This window comes from Bactrocera dorsalis, chromosome 5 (genome assembly GCF_023373825.1).
Source record: "Bactrocera dorsalis isolate Fly_Bdor chromosome 5, ASM2337382v1, whole genome shotgun sequence".
Classification (NCBI taxonomy): Eukaryota; Metazoa; Arthropoda; class Insecta; order Diptera; family Tephritidae; genus Bactrocera; species Bactrocera dorsalis.
The window spans coordinates 73,723,129-73,739,642 of NC_064307.1; the positions used below are offsets into that span (position 1 = coordinate 73,723,129).

A 16,514-nucleotide genomic window follows, 5' to 3' on the forward strand; every position below is an offset into this window, starting at 1 on the left:
ACAATTGCAGTAATAATTAATTGCTGCTTAGTTAAATGCGGAAAAAATATAAAGTTTTTTTAATTAAAAAATTTGCCTCAAAACAAATTTTCAAAAAAGATTTTACATTTCTTTTCATTTTTAAAATAGATTTTACTTTTTTTAATTTATCAAGTTAAAATTTTTTAAGCTTTTAAGTTAAAAAAAAATTATATTTTTTTAGAAAGCTAATTTTTTTAATATTTTTTTTTCTTAAATAAATTTTTAAAAATTTCCAACATTAATTATTAATATTTTATGGTTGAAAATCTGCTTTTACTACGAAAAACTATTTTAAAATTGTGCAATAAAATACTAAACTTGCAATTTAACCACCAAATAAAAATAACTTACAAATACAAAACAAAAAAAGCAAAAACCAGAGAAAATCAAAGCAATTGATGTAAAAATTATGATGCAAATACACAATAATACGCCTATATAAAATATAAAACTTATATATACATACATACAAGTAAAAACAAAAAATATATACATATATATACTATTATAGATATGTACAGAGCAGAAAAAACGTTGCTTCTAAATGTAAAACAAAGCATGCGCTGTGCGCTAAACAACAAAAAGACGAGCAACTTAAACTGCAAATATACAAAACACGTCTATAACTGCTTATGTGTTGGAAAAAATTGTATAGTACACTCAAAAGGCTTAATATATATCAGTCATTAATATAATTGCGCAACTATTGGCAGCACACAAGCTACAATTCGTCTCAATATGCATATGCGCGCCTAAAAGTAGGCAACACATTAAGTAAAACGCAACCTGCCAGTCAAAGCTACTCACAATTGGCAGCAAGGCTTTTATTTATTTGCCGCTTCATTTGAAACTTGTAAGCATACGCATATATATATAAATTTTTATTAAGAGAGAAAATTGGAAAAAAATGTTTGCTTAAAATTCTGCGTTAAACAGCAATTAATGTAACAACGTTGGCACATTCTGACATACACAACACAATACATAATCATCTACAAAATACTTGGGTAATGTGCATATGAGCACTTGAAGGATTGTTTTACTAGTAGACAAAAGCTCTTATATATTGAAAGTGTCAATGTATTTAAATGATGCTGCAAGTTTTGGAGACTATGTGCTTGCTTTGGCTTGCCAACGCACTAAGAACTCATACAAAATAGATACAGCTGTTGAGTTCTTTTGCAAGTATTCTTATAGGAAAATCAGTTTCGAACATGAGAACCATAATTCAGGAGTTACCATTATCGTTTTGACTTAAAAAACCAAGAAAGAATACAAGGTACACTCGGACTGTTGTCAGCTAGAGCTTAACCTCTGCGAGTACCGCGTTATAGGGGATTGTGGCGGAAGATTTTCAAAGCGATGCTGTTAACAAAGCATTGAAACTCAATGTTCTTTGACTGGAATGGCAATTGTTGTATTACATTTCTAAATTCCGATGCTGTCGAGGATTTTCATAGAACGTTCATAGTTCACATTCGAGATTGTAATAGAAGTCAAGTGATATACTCGCTCCGAAATAATTGTAATTTGGATTTAAAAATAAAAAAATCTTTAGACAACTCTGAACCCTTTTTCCGATGCTAAAGCGATAAATCTTTCCGAAAGCTATAAAATAGTGTTGGACAACGATTTCGAGTAACGTTTTAGGTTCTTAAACTCAAAACTTAACGCATTTCAGACAACAAAACAGTCTGACCATATGTCATATGAGTATTCGAAGAAGCTTTAAACTAAATATTGATTTAAACATTAAGTGGTATGAGCGAGCAAATAAAGAGGTATACATATATTGAAAATAACGAAAAGGTACTTGAGCAACACACATCACATAACATATTGACTACTATATTTACTCAGATATGCTTGTGGGCGATGCATACCTTGCATAGGTCCTGCCAAATTGGGCAGCGTTAGGCGAAATGTATATGAAACAAGAATTATATTATATTATGTATATGAACTGCATTCTATTGTATGTATGTATGTATGTATTAACTGTGAATTATTTTATATTTATAAATGTATCGTATTTTTTTAGAATCTCTTTACTGAATTCTGGATTCAATAAAATGCTACCGTAAAACGTGTTTAAAACTAAATATCAAAAGTTGTTATTGCTGTTGTTTCAGTTGTTGTAGTAGCGGCAGAAAACATTTCAGAAATAATTTTTAAAGATATTGCCGAGAATTTCTCCTCCTCTAGCTGCATTCCTGAAAACATGGATCACTGCGTCGCAGAGGCCACACGCTGCAGATTTCACATACTGACGAGAGAGATGTGAATGGGGAGAAGTCGCTGGATAAAAGGCGCAGTAAGCTTCTTCACGGATGGATTGAAGCTAGGGTTCGCCTCTTAGAGATTGGAGGGGTGTTTTCTGTAAAGAGCTCTCCATTAATCTAAACTGCCCGACCACTATAGTGAGCAGAAGTGGCTGCTATCAAGGTGGCGCTTCATTTTGCCGCAATCGTAGAAGTTCTTACTGGGCACTGTCCAGTAGGCATTCATGCGGTAAGGCTATGCTATAAAAAGACAACAGACGATCTAAGCGTTCAAGGTTTTTAGCACGTGTGGAGTCGGTTATGCCCACGGTTTTTAGGAAATGTGGTCAGTGATTTGATTATTAAAACGCTAACTTCGAGAATTTCCGAGAGAACACTTCATACCGGATTTTGTATAAAATTCTTAAACTGGCTTTTATAACGTAAAACTCTTATTTTGAAGAAATTGAATTTGATTTTTTGATCGAGGAGTTACTAGTTTTCAACACTGAAAATTAATCGGATTGCGTCCCATTTTCAGTAAACTTGGAAGCATTGACTTGGCGGCGAATTTAGCCACTTCATTGAGTTAGACGTTTTCGGTTCGAAACAAAAAATTCTTTTTCAATCAAACATTTTTCATTTGTTATATTTTTATTGGAAAGCAGACAATTGGTGAAATTTAACGAAATTATTTGAATATCTAGCGTTTATTTGTTAACAAATTTTTCGATATCAAAAGCAAAAACAAGTCACTAGCATTTGTTGATGGGATTTCGGTATCAGGAACTAAAAGACAGGGGTAAGCTATTATGTACATTCTAGAAATTGAGATTTCAAGTAATAGTTATACATTCTACGATACTGCAGGGGACAGCATAGAACTTGAGCACAAGGAAAGCTATACAACCGAGCGCAGTCACAACGGTTACATTAAACGACATAAGACCGTATTACGCGAACGATTTCCACACCCGAATGCCAAGGAAGCGCACAAGCAGCAGAAACACACAAAGCGCAGCGCCTACACAACAACACTTAGACCAGAAACAGCATCGGAGCGAAACACCACCACCGAAACATTGGGCAACTCGCCGGAGAGTGGCGCCTTGCTGACCACTTGCCGTGACAAATCGCACCTGGAACGCGCAGTCAATCGCACTTCGGTGCAGTTGAAGCGTCTGGCACATGAAATTGATAATGAAATTGCCAAATTGAAACGGGAAAGGGACAAACTAATGTTCAGGTCGCGTGCGCACCCTTTGATGCGCAACGCTGCCATACAAAACGATCTGCACACGAAAATCGAATCGTTGGACAAGCTAAAGGATTTCGATACCCAGTTTGCCAATAATATCGAGTTTACGATTGAAAAATTCTCGAGTCAGCATAAGTTCGTTTGCACTTCACCGCGTTACGCGCGCGACGAACAAACTTCGTGTCGTCCGCGCATGCGCACAATTGGCCTGCAGAAAGATACACAACGCGGCGGTGTTGAGGATAATTTGCAAAACCTTAAGGCCAAACTCAACGCTGCCATACATTATTCGGCCACCAATCTGGCGGCTTTAAAGACGAAAGGGTTGCTCGACACCACACCGCCCAACTGCTATGCTTTTGATTATGGCGGCACGGGCGATGGTCAGAACGCTGTGAATGTTTATCACTTGCAGAATTGTCGTTGCGCTGGCGGTTGCAATCCGAATGACTGCAATTGCACGAAGACCTGTGAGCGCTACAATAACGTTGGCAATTATAATGGCATGTTATGTAATAAAAACACGTATGTGGAGAAGGCACTTACGCCATGTAAAGAGTACAAATATTGCCGCGATGAATATCATTATAATTATCCGTCGCAGAATAAATGTGTAGTGCCGGCGACGAACCAATCATGTGTGCCATGTTCGCCTTGTGTGCCATGCTATCAGCCCTGCCAGCCGTGTCAGCCTTGTCAGCCATGCACACCCTGTTTACCGCCTTGTCCAACCTATAGTGAGTGTCAACCAGCCAAGCCGCAGGCAAAAGTTATCTATGGCAGGCGTGTGAGTGACTTAAATACAGAAGATTTCTATCATCCCACCGCCTCGCCCACCACCAAATCATTTAAACATGGCAGTCCAAGGCACTCCAAGAATAAGGAGCGTTTGACGGTCGATGTACCGAAGGATGGACGCACACTTGTTGATATTGAAAGAAGTGGTGATCGCTCGCGTAGCAAAACGCGTCGAAAAAACGAGAGCGAAGATAAGGCAAGGCAGCGCACTTCGAAAGCTTATGACGTCTCTGCGCGTAAAGCGAATGAGAAGCATCAGGTGCGCGAGCGTAAGGCACGTCAGCGGAGTGAATCGTCGGGTAGTGTCGACTCATCGGAGAAGGCACATCAAATGAAGAGCAAGGAAAAACTGCTGGAAATAACTTTTACAAAGGAGCGACGTCACAAGCCCTCGTCTGAGTCAGATGAATGTATTACGTACGAGCTGCCAAAAGCAAGTCGAGAGTATTCACGTGAGACAAAACGCTCTCTGAAACAGATGACGATTACAGCCTATAAACCCTGTAAGCCGGGCGAAAGTGAAGGCAAATTTGATTTAGATCGAAAGAAGAAGCAAAAGAGCAAAGCACAAAGTGCTGATGACGATAAAACGTGGGATGAACGGTTAAGACAAATGGAATATCCACCTGAACCAGATGAATGGCACGCTGGTATTCCCACTATAACAGAAGTTCTCGATGATTACCGCATTGGTGATACCTATGCTAGCGATGTACCTAAAATGGTACAGGAACCCACTGAAACTCAATATAGGACAGGCTATGGGGAGTTTTTTCAGGTATCACCGCAGCGAAGTTATGACATAATGCCGGTACAAAAAAATACAGTGCGAGATCTGCCCCCATCTCAAAGTCCCGAACGTGGACGACGCATACAACGAGAAAGCCCGAAGAGGCCTGGTGAGAAACCAGTTGGATCGCATCAAAGAGAACGAACTGTTAGCGGCACTGGACGAGATGAACAACCCAGACTTGGGCCCGACGGCAGACAACGGGAATCGTATGAAAAAGATAGATCGGAAGTATTTAGAGCATATGGACTTGAAGAGAAACCCAGAATAGAGAAGGGCTACAGATCTATTGGAAAACAAGATACTGAGAGGAGCTATGGTCGAGTTACTGATGAGCGGTGGTCTCCAAGCGAACAGAAACCCAGATTAGATAAAGGCTACAGATCAGTTGATAAACAAGGTGCAGACAGGAGCTACGGTCGAACTTACGATGAACGACGGTCTCCAATCGAACATAAAGCCAGATTAGATGAAAGCTACAGATCTATTGGTAAACAAGGTGTTGACACGAGATACGGTCGAACTTACGATGAACGACGGTCTCCAATCGAACAGAAACCCAGATTAGATGAAGGCTACAGATCTATTGGAAAGCAAGGTGCTGAGAGGAGCCACGGTCGAACTTACGATGAACAGCGTACTCCAACCGACTATGTTCCATCAAAACAAGAGGAGGAAAGACGTGAACCAAACACTTTGTACGATGGCACTTACGAACCTAAATTCACTTCGAGTACACCTCGTTCCGCACGTGACTATGAGCGAGGTATTAAATCAGATGAAAGGTATGATCCTCGTGGTTCACCGCGTAAAGCTTATGATGAGCCCAGGTCTGCGCAAATGCCGGGCAGAATTTACAGCCCAGATGAAACACCACGTTCGGCACGCTATGAAACTCATAGTCCTACACCACATAGTCCGACACGTAGGATGGAGGACCCTCATACCTATACTCCAGACGCGAAACCTCGTTTCGCTCGTGGATTGAAATCGGACGATAACATAGAATTTGAAGGATTTTCACCATCCCACTCCCGCGATGAGTATGGAAAACCAGAAGGAAAAAGGTCTCCAAAAGACCATATTAGTGAAACCGACCAGAGAGTGGAGACGGATCACGGACAAATAAGTGAGAGAAAAGTTAGGAAGGAAGAAGATTTCAAACAGGAAGAAGTTAATTTAATGAGGACCGATCAACTTGGAGATATAGACTTATCTAAAAAACCGGAAATTTCGGCCAAAGATATGAAATATAAAGCGGATACACAAAAGGCAGGCACATATATAGATGACTACAGTCCTAAGGCAGACATTAAGGCTGAGAGTACAGACACAACTAATAGAGCTGCGAGCCCTACGACTAGCACTCCACGTACGGGGAAACAGCCTGGTACCGATAGAGGACGTACAGGTAGCGAAGATATATTTGAAAATGTACCGCCAGTTCCAGAAATTACAATTGAGGATACAGACGAAAGCGGTAGGAGTGCACCTAGTGGAAGAGGTAATTCTTTTTTATAATTGTTTCATCTAAAATAATCTGTTAATATATTATGCTTAGGGAAAAGCCCCGTAATTAGTTTACGTGACCAGGCTAAATCAGCCATTAAAGGTGAAATTTCGCAGGAACCAGAACAATTAAGATCCCCAAAATATAAGGATCGGGACAAACTGCGACAGTTGGATAGCCGTAGTCAGCCAGAACAAATAAGAAGTAGTCCGGTTAGACAACCGGGCATCCACGATGGTGCTGTAATAGGTGGAGGCTTTACTAGATCGGACACAGCTGGCGTCATGGGTGGGTCTGCAAGTCCACTAAGTCCTTTTCCTAGTCTTGAAACGCCAAAAATTTATATGAAACCTCGAGCATTATGCACTGATTACGGTACCGCGTGTTTTCCTTCAACTGAAGACGATTGCACTAGACGTACTAGTCTACGTGGCAACTGCGTTGCGAACGCGGGAGATGCTTATATGTGCAAGCCATGCACTACACAGTCAACTTCACCGTCAGCGTCTCCACGCCAATGTTTATGTCCAGCAGAAAATAGAGGTGAAATTCCTTATGAGAAGCTAGGCGATCAATACGAACATTCGCCGGTACGTCAATTAGCAGCTAACTCTCATATGGCTGTAGCACTGCAGTCCGACGCCGCAGTTACCAATTATAAGCCATTATCGCAACAAAGTTTATCGAAGAGCTGCATAACTTTGCGCTCGACCGGAACACAGTACTCAGCAACGATTATCGAGCAAAAGGAAGATCGCTGTGCACCACAGTACGTACCGCTGCCGAAAGAATGCAGTGAAAAATATGCAGATCAAGCAAAAAGCTCTGCAGCGCCATCTACATGTACATGTGACTCCCCACGTCAGAGCCAAAAATCGCCGCATTCAACTTCGGATAGTATCAAAAAAAAATACCAGTTCCTATGTGAGGAAAACAATGAGGAGCAAAATGGAAAGGTGCAACTAAAGAGCAATGAAGAGTGGTGTGGTAGAGTGGAAATAAACTCGGAGAAGAGACACATTTTCATTGCGCAACATAAACAAAAACCACCAATTCAATGCGTAGATGAGCAGAACTATTTGTTACCATGGCAACAGGATGAAAAATTTATACCGGGCCAACCAATAAGTAGTTGCAATATGACACCTTGGCAAAATGGGCCAATGAAGTTCTTGCAAACGGTACAAAAAAGTCCGCGCTTTCAAAACTACGCGGAACGTAGAACGCCAAGGTTTAATGCCACAATGCCGCCGCATCAAGAAATGCCGGAAGAAGAAGATAGATGTGCAGAAGAACTATCACAGTACAAGCCGCAGACGCGTGTGCAATTTATGGAACAATACAGCAACTGTGACCCGGCCTGCTATGCCCAGGATGGAGGTAGCTTTTTAGTTTTCGTCTATATTATGTAAATGTCTTACTAATTTGGTACATATTTCCTAGCAGCGAATTTACAAAGTGAAACTGCGGAGCCTATGCGCGACTGCACGCCAAGAGGTGAGTTAAACGATGCTGACTTTTTGTCTAAAAAAATATGTCGAGCTCTGCCAAGTAGGCCTTTGTGAAGGCGATAACCTCTTCATATTAGCCCAATTTCGGACGGAAAGTGACAAAAAGAGGTAACACGAGATCTGGATATTCCAATAAATGGCGCTGCTGTTCGTAGGCTTATTTGACCAATTTGGCACTGACGACGTCGGAAGTGTGTGCTAGTAAGTTGTGACGGTGGCAAAGCATTTTTTCGTCAAATTGGCATATTTTTTCTGCAATTCGAAGTCGAGACAGCCCATAATTCGATACAATAGACCTTTTCAACTGATTTTCCTTCTCCATACAATCGATGCAGATCACATTTTATTAAGTCTTCGCTTTCTTTAGACAAGTTTCGCCGAGAAAAGTTCACTGTTTCGACTGTGGCTTGCTCTCTGCTGTATACTAGTGGATCCATATTTAGTTTACGGTCACAAAATGAGACGGAAACTGCTTGGGATTGCTCTTAAATAGCGTCAAATGCTCTGAAACTCGATAAACCAGTTTTTGAGAGTTGCGATAAAAGGAGAGGCATCACCGTTCCGTTCCCACGATAGTCGGCTCTAAGTAATCGGAGCAGACCCGGATTTTCATCCGGCCAAGGACTTTTAGCGCGGCACCATTTCTCGAAATTTCTTCAGAAATGTTTTCTGCCGCTATAACAACAATAACAACAACAACGGATCACCGTATGCAGCATCCAAGTGCCTTTCCACACATGGCCAAAAGAAAACTTTGAGCCCGATTCGACACTATTTGTTTACGATAATGTTTTATAAGATATTAAACTGCTCTAGCGATAGTGCCGCCATCGAGCGGTGCGTGCATTTACTTATCGGACCGCCTTCGAATATAATCGGAACATCAAATACAGACACTTGCTTCAGTATTTGTTTCATCATTTGATTTTTTTCCTCTTTTTAAATTATCACAGCCCAACTACATTACTCAAAATTAGACTTTTTCGGTGCGGTTTCGCATTAGAGCGCTGAATTTTCAATTTGCTAGCTACTAACAAAACACACATGCATACACATATTTTGGACAGCACTGTACCAAAAACTAAATTTTCACTTACCAACAGAATTCTCAAGCACTGCATACATTTCCTATTTTACAGGACGCCTAAGCTTCGCTTATGGCGGCGAATACCAGCAGATACCGGAATTCACTGGCTGTCCTTGTATGTTCAAAACTTATCTAAATATGGTGACACTCTACTATCCCGATTTTCGCGTACAACTGCGGGAGGATTGCGTCGAAATTGAGGACGATGATGATGATGAGTGCAATGAATGATGATTAAATGTTATAATTTCGATTGGGTCGAAGTTTCAAATATTTGAAGTATGTGCACCGCTAATTTATGTATGTATGAGTATAGCTGAGATGATGATTTGTTTTGTAATTGTTTTTTGTTTTTTTTTTTTGGTTTTTTAATGAAATCTGCATATAGTTTGCTCAGTTTTTGTGCTGGTTCACACTTTATTATTTTTTTGTTTGTACTAAAAACAAAAACGAAAACAAAAAAACAAAGAAAAACGCAAGACATTTTATAAAAATTATTTAAGAGTAAAAACGGAACAAATGTTAAATGCATTTTCAAATTAAGTACAAATGCTTGGCTAAAAGCGAACGCTGCTTACAATGTCTGCGAGGGATAGCGTGGACTTTGGTCACGTGAACGCGCCTGCCGGAAACGATCATCGGTGAGATTGTGCCGCAGTTCCTGATTTTGTATTTGATATTCCTGCGCCAGCGTTTCCTGTTGATGACGACGTTGGCGTTCGGCGTCTAACTCACGCTGTGGTGTCGAAGAAAATGCTTTATTAGTTATTGATTTAATAAAAAAATAGTTGTACACACCAATAAATCGTCGTTTTGCTGGCGTTGACGCACCAACTCCTGACTCAATTTACTATCGACTTTTATTTGCTCCTCCAGATCGCGACGCGTTTTCGTCAATAGTTCCTCGAGCGTTTCGGAGGAGACTTTCTGCCCATTCGAAGATTTTTCCAGATCCGCGCGCAGCTTCTCATTGTCACGTTCAAGCTATCGAAAAAGTGCGTAACAAAAGTGTTTAAAGCGTAAATTACTGTGGCATACCTTGCGCTTTATCTCATTCAGCTCAGTTAACTCGGCATTCAATTTATCGCGCTCTACATCGAGCTTATCGCACAGCTCCTTGCGCGCGGCCAAATCAACCTTCAGCAGGTGTTGCTCATCCAAGGCATCCTCAAGTTCACGCTCCAGCTTAGCATTTTGTGCATTTAGCGCCGTTAGCTGTAGGAAAGAATAAACAAAAATTATATTGAAAAAAGCGCACACACAAATATATATAATGTAGCTTCTTACCTTATCCTCTAGTTGTGCAATAAGTGCATTGCGGGAGCAAATTTCCTTCTTCAACGCTTTTATTTCATCTTCTAATTCGGTGATTTGCCGTCTTTAATGAAAACGGGGTTAATAGCGGTAAATTCGTTCAACATGTTGATTTTTCATTTTTTTTTATTGTACCATGGCAGTGCTACGTTACAGCTACGTGTGCGTAAATCAAGATAACTAAAGCTACATACTGCTAAGAAGAGAGCTATTCAAATGCTTTTTCCGCTTACATACACTACATACATACATACACGCGATAAAATCAAATAATTAGCGTATATGTCGCGCACAGCAGCAACAACATCTACGCAAGTCAAGCAGGCAAAGTTTTTAGTTAATGTAAAGAAGAGGAAGTAAGTAGAAATTTAGTCAATTAACTATTTAGGTTTGGTAAACAAGTGAAAAGTAACAAATTTAATAGATTTAATGAGCTAAGAAAGTTTGAACTTACTTGTGCTCGGCTGCTTCAACTTCTAGACTCTGATTATTGCCCTCCAATATGACGGCGTCATGTGATAGACTGCGATAATGCTCGAGCATTTCCTCGCGTTCCTTTTCCTGTTAGAGAAAAGTAGAATTTTTTTTTTAATTATCTGAAGCGAATGGTTGCTGGATTTAAAAAGCGTTTGGGAAGGCCACAACATGAAGTGAAAATCGAGGTAATCGAGTCGCGCTGAGCCGGCGCAAAAAGTGGTCAAGCCAGGATTGACGATCAGAAAGAATTGGTTATGTCTTTGATGGAATTAGCAGAGCACCATCTTCTGTAAGCTGCGCTTTTACAGCCAAGCTCTTAATTCGGAGCCGTGCTGTCAACAATTGAACCGTGTAAAGGAAATAATCGTCCAAAAGCCGCCAGCTTTGGCCAATAGGAGAGACATTATGTTCCATAAGAACAACGCCCGCCCGCACAGATTAGTAATGAATCGCTAGAAGCATGGTTGGGATATTCTTATGCATCCACCTTAGATTCCGGGCCTGTCACTTAGTGATTCTTGCCTGGTTCTATCTATAGTGAGAAATTTGCCTCCAGAAAAACTGGCGAAAGTTGACTAACCCAGTTTTTTTCCAATACGGACTAGGATTTCTATGAGAATAGCATTATGAAAATGCATACAATATGGCGAGAAAAAGGTGAGTATTTAATTAGAATCGCGTCATCGTAGAAATGTTTTATATTCGAGGTATTTTAGACGATTTTCATTGTCGGCTGTCGATAACAATCATCCTTTATAAAAACAGTTTTATAAACTTTTAATCTGTTGCGGTTGTGATTATAACCCCATCACATCAATCGTAACTATTTACTCTTTGACTTTAAGACAATAATTTTATAAACTAATTTTGAGCGCGTTACAAATATTTTGCACTGTTAAGAGTCCAAAGTAAGACCTTCTAAAAGTATACACTACAATTTATTATATAATATAAACATCATACACCCACCTTATGCGTTAACAAATCCTCGGCTTTCTTCACCTCCGCTACGTATTGACGCAATTGCTGTTTCAACTGTTCGATTTCAAAATCGGAGTCTTTCAGTTTTTTCTTAAGTGTCAAAATCTCTGCTTGACGCTCGGCCAATTCGTTCGACAGACGGCTGAAAAAAGAGAAAATGAAAAGAAAATCACATTAGCCACACTGCTACTGAGACAAAATTAGTCGCGTTAGCAAAGACTGTTGCAAGAAAATCAAGTTCACACACCAACGCAACACAGCTGCATATTGTAAAATCAATAACGGTAATGTGTAACATATTATATACGACCTTTTACGCCGAAAGTGAGTAAACTTTATAGTGGCTTGCATTATAAAACCTGCTGATTGCTCATTTTCCCATAATAATCGTCACAAAATTATAAAATATCACGCTTAGACATACATACATACATACTAGTACATATTTTACATACATATATACACATTCAACTTTAAACTTTAAACAGTCAAAAATTAGTTGCTTTTGCTTGTAGCGCATTCGACTCACCCATTTTCCGCGATAGCTTCGTCTCGGCTGATTTTCAGTGCAGCGATTTGTTGGCGCAAACTTTTGCTTTCCGTTGAGGTTTCGTGCAGCTCGGCAGTACGTTCACGGGTTTTCGCAGTTAATTGGCTGAAATTAAATAAAAGTAAGTAAGCAATCGTTTATTTTGTGATTTTGCTAGGGTTGACATACAAAAGACTTAAGGAACGAACTCGCATCATATTTATGAACTAAATACTTCAGATTCATAACTAAAAACAAATGACTTAAGAAACGAACTCGAATCATATTGATGAACAAAATACTTAAGTAACGAACTCGCTTTGAATTGGAATACTAAAAACTTAAGAAACGAACTCGAATTATATTCGGATTGTCCTGGCAATCAAAAGACTGAAGACACGAACTCGCACCAGTTTGTTAAACGATAGATTTAAAAAAAAACTTGCTTTGGCCTGATGATCCAAAGACTTAAGAAACGAACTCGATTCGCATCGAAAGACTAAAGACTTAAGAAAATAATTCGAATTATAATCGGATTCTACTACTAACAACAGACTGAAGGAACGGACAATAGCAGTTAAAAAATTATACCTTTATAGGGTATGAAAATTGCAATTTAACTATCTAATGTGTGAATCAATCGGTTTGGGCGAGCACTTACAGTAGAAATTATTGACATTATAAGACATTAAACTACAGTTATACAATTATAAATGGGAGCAAACGCAAAATAAGTATATATCGCACCATTAGCAGCAGTACAATGCAAGCTCAATTGAATTAAGAAAAATAAGACAAAAACAAATGCAAAATAAGCGAAAATCATTTGCAGGAAGTATGTACATTTAAGGTAAAGGTTATTTAGCATGGCAAAAGTTGTGAGAGCTAGATTTCAATTGTGTCATTAGATGAATGGATAAATAAAATTACCTACTCTTTATTGGCTGTAATGGAGTGAAAAAGGTGAAGTGGAAATGTGTAAAAAAATATTTTTGAATAAAAAATTGTGTGCAAATGATATTGTTTGACTTTTTGCTTGCTGTTTTTGCAACTAGTTCACGAAAATTGCACCGCACCCATATAAAGAGCTGCAAACAAAGGCTTGTATGGCTAAAAGTAGAAATATATTTGTATAAATGTGAGTTTGATCGTGACACAGGGCGCAGCCGCTAAGCTGGCGCCGGCATTAGGAATTGATTACTATTACATTACCGTTATTTAATAGCAAAATTCACATGCATTAAGTTATATATATTTATTTAAGTGAAAGAAGATTGGTAAATGTCAGAAATTAATACCGTGGAAAGATGTTAGTGTAGAGTACTTTATAAACTTCTCATCTAGCAGCGCGCAACGCAATTTTTTGTATAAGATGTTAAGTAAATGTTATTTTTACCTACAGTAAGTAACCCTCATAATCATTTGGCAGAAACTTTAGTACCAAAAGTTGTATACAACATGCCAAAGTTCATTATCAAGGCTAAGCTGAGGCCAAATGTTGGCCAACGAACCGTAAATCAAAACTATGAATTCACCGACGTGGGTTTCACTCAAAAATATGCTAATTACATTACAAATCGGGCAAGTGCTTAATGGGTGTCACGCATGGTTAGCCATTCGGTGAAAGACCGGCCAACGCACATATCCGCCCTCACTTGTCAAGCAATTTGTGCAGTCAATACAAGAAGGATTGACGTATATTTAATAGTAGGCTGCAGGTGAGTAAGTATTTGGTTGTCAAAGTGACTTTAGAGAGTATGTGTTCGTTTCACATTTAATGCAGAAGTATAGAAATGGTAAGTGGAGGAAAAAAATAGAGGAGTAAGCAGCTAGAAAACATATGAGATTGAAAAAATTTAGCTCGAAAAAATTTTAAGAGAAAATAGAATGTATGTACATATAAACATTTGTAAATAAAAATAAAATGAAATAAGCTGGGCCTAAACCTTTCAGATTCAACATATGACATTTCACAAATATTTACAAATAAATCGTAATTTTTATAGTCTGCGCTCGATTTCAATTACAAGCATTCACTGAAGTACTAATACCACGCACTATACACATATAATAATTGGTTATCACTATTTCCTTTTGTGCTAATTCACGTATATGAGCTCATATATTTATTGACATTTATATTTTATAACAATTGTAGGCTGTCATTCACATTTGATATTTAGTAACTGACAAAAATGGCGTGGTATGCATGTGGCATTTGTGCCTTGAATTATGTCAAAGACATGATTTTTATACCCTGAACCGCGTATATTAAGTTTGTAACACCGAGGCCGAAACGTCTGATACGCTATAACATATACATAGAAATGATCAGTATGATCGAGCAGAGTCGCTTTAGCTAAGAATATACGGCTGCATGTATGTAGCTAAACTAGTCCTTAAGTTTTTGAGCTATCGATCTGTAATTTTGTACACGCTTTTTCTCCACAAGAAGCTGCTCATTTGTCGGAACCGTCGATATCGGACCACTATAGCATAAAGCTGCCATACAAAGTGAACGATCGAAATTCAGTGCTTGAGAAAGAAATAAACCTGTGAAGGGTATTATAGCTTCAGTCCAGACAAAGCTAACTTTTTCCTTGTTATTAAGTTGTATTGTGCTATTTATTTTGATTTGCAGTTTCGCTGAAAGAGCATTGCACGAGTACTCACACTTTTCATAACCTTTACAGTTTTGGTTGTTATTTTTTTCAGTTTTTTTCTTGGCAACTTAAATGACAGGTTAATTTAAAACCGGAACACAGCTGTTAAGCTTTTGCTATAGCTTGTAATTAATTTAATTTTAGATGATTATTTGAACGTTTGTAAGTCTTGTTGGCTTTGCTTAAGTTCAAGTACGTGAGTACGTTATTTGTATGTGCTGCAAATGAAGAGTTAAATTTTCAAAACGACTTCGTAGTTACTATTTTTTATGCAGATAAATGTAACACTTTAATGCAGAGCTGTAAAGCAATGAACTGACGAAACTTTTAGCTGATGAATTCGTAAGATAATCGTACATGATACTTGAGTCTTACTTGAAAGGGAGGATTTGGAGGAGTTAGATTCGGATTTTTTAAATTTTTTCGAAGTTTTAAATTTTTTTCGAAGTTTTAAATTTTTTCGAAATTTTAAAATTTTTCGAGAAATTGCAGAAATTATAAGATTTTTTACACATTTTCATAAATAGTAGTTTACAATATTTTTTGAAATTTTAAAATTTTTTGAAAAGTTTTCAACATTATTTATTGAATCTGCTTGTTTAAATAAATGTAAATTTTTGAAGATTCAAAAGTACATATGTATATGTATATGAAAATATATTGCATACTACATACTGCATTGCAACGAACACTATATCATTATTGGGCAAAAATCGTTTTTCTTTTAAAACATCTGATACCAACGAGGTCACACTTTACTCCGAAATACCAAACGTTCAAGGACAAAATAAAGTAACACCTACCTTTTAATTAAGCGGAAAAAATCTTCAAAAGGTTGTAGCGAAAAGAAATAATATCAACAGAAATAATACAACTAAATAAACCTGTAATTACCACAGCGATCGCGGCAGCAGTGACAAACGAGTTTGCAATAAATTAAAAGCTAATACGTTTCATTTCTTATAAACGCAAGTGGCATTTATATTTAATATATATTTATAAATTTTTTTTTTGGTTGAAAAAATGCTAAATCCCGAAATGGATTTTTCAGAATTCGCTAATAACGCGTTATTATTGATTTCGGTTACTTGATTAGGCTGGTAACAACATGTTAGTATTTAGGTATGTACGTACGCTCACTAGCATTAGTCACACGTCCATTCATTCATGTCGTCAGCTAGTCAAAGTTACATATACACTTGCATATATGTATATACAGTAGAGTACTATGCAAATTAAATTGTCTATTTGTTTAACTTTAGTATAAGAACCATGGAAATGTGCTGCTAAATGAAAGGTCGAACATTGTCGATA

The 16,514-nt window shown here is 38.2% G+C and overlaps 2 protein-coding genes across 9 annotated transcripts in view; one reads left to right on the forward strand and one right to left on the reverse strand.

Annotated features, from left to right (window-relative positions):
* Positions 1 to 9,763, forward strand: LOC105227350 (uncharacterized). Of its 3 annotated transcripts, XM_049457852.1 has the most exons (7): positions 2 to 3,084; positions 3,153 to 5,528; positions 5,628 to 6,632; positions 6,690 to 8,018; positions 8,082 to 8,135; positions 9,289 to 9,536; positions 9,625 to 9,763. In XM_049457852.1, exons 1-6 carry the CDS (start codon positions 3,051 to 3,053, stop codon positions 9,465 to 9,467), a joined length of 4,977 nt encoding a protein of 1,658 aa, XP_049313809.1. In that variant the 5' UTR covers positions 2 to 3,050; the 3' UTR covers positions 9,468 to 9,536; positions 9,625 to 9,763. The 3 variants fall into 3 exon arrangements, with proteins under 3 accessions (XP_049313807.1, XP_049313809.1, XP_029406514.2); XM_049457850.1 differs by having other exon boundaries at positions 1 to 3,084; positions 3,153 to 6,632; XM_029550654.2 differs by having other exon boundaries at positions 3,153 to 6,632; positions 8,085 to 8,135.
* Positions 9,414 to 16,514, reverse strand: part of LOC105227434 (centrosomal protein of 135 kDa) — a 24,200-nt gene continuing 17,099 nt past the window's right edge. Inside the window, exons 11-18 of one of the 6 annotated variants that reach the window (XM_049457853.1) lie at positions 12,538 to 12,663; positions 11,997 to 12,150; positions 11,005 to 11,111; positions 10,524 to 10,614; positions 10,275 to 10,451; positions 10,035 to 10,220; positions 9,815 to 9,972; positions 9,414 to 9,673 (exon numbers count right to left, since the gene is read on the reverse strand). In XM_049457853.1, coding sequence (XP_049313810.1) covers positions 9,478 to 9,673; positions 9,815 to 9,972; positions 10,035 to 10,220; positions 10,275 to 10,451; positions 10,524 to 10,614; positions 11,005 to 11,111; positions 11,997 to 12,150; positions 12,538 to 12,663 — 1,195 coding nt within the window. In that variant the 3' untranslated portion in view covers positions 9,414 to 9,477. Of the gene's footprint in view, positions 9,973 to 10,034; positions 10,221 to 10,274; positions 10,452 to 10,523; positions 10,858 to 11,004; positions 11,112 to 11,996; positions 12,151 to 12,537; positions 12,664 to 16,514 lie in introns of those variants that run through there. The other 5 variants (XM_049457854.1, XR_007422884.1, XM_049457855.1 and 2 more) reach the window with 5 other exon arrangements.

Excerpts from the sequence above, each read along its gene's own strand:
- LOC105227350 (XM_049457850.1), top strand. The coding sequence starts at position 3,051 with ATGGGATTTCGGTATCAGGAACTAAAAGACAGGG. Across the intron at positions 3,085-3,152 it reads TCAGGAACTAAAAGACAGGG|GGGACAGCATAGAACTTGAG; the intron begins GTAAGCTATTAT and ends ACGATACTGCAG. Across the intron at positions 6,633-6,689 it reads GAGTGCACCTAGTGGAAGAG|GGAAAAGCCCCGTAATTAGT; the intron begins GTAATTCTTTTT and ends TATTATGCTTAG.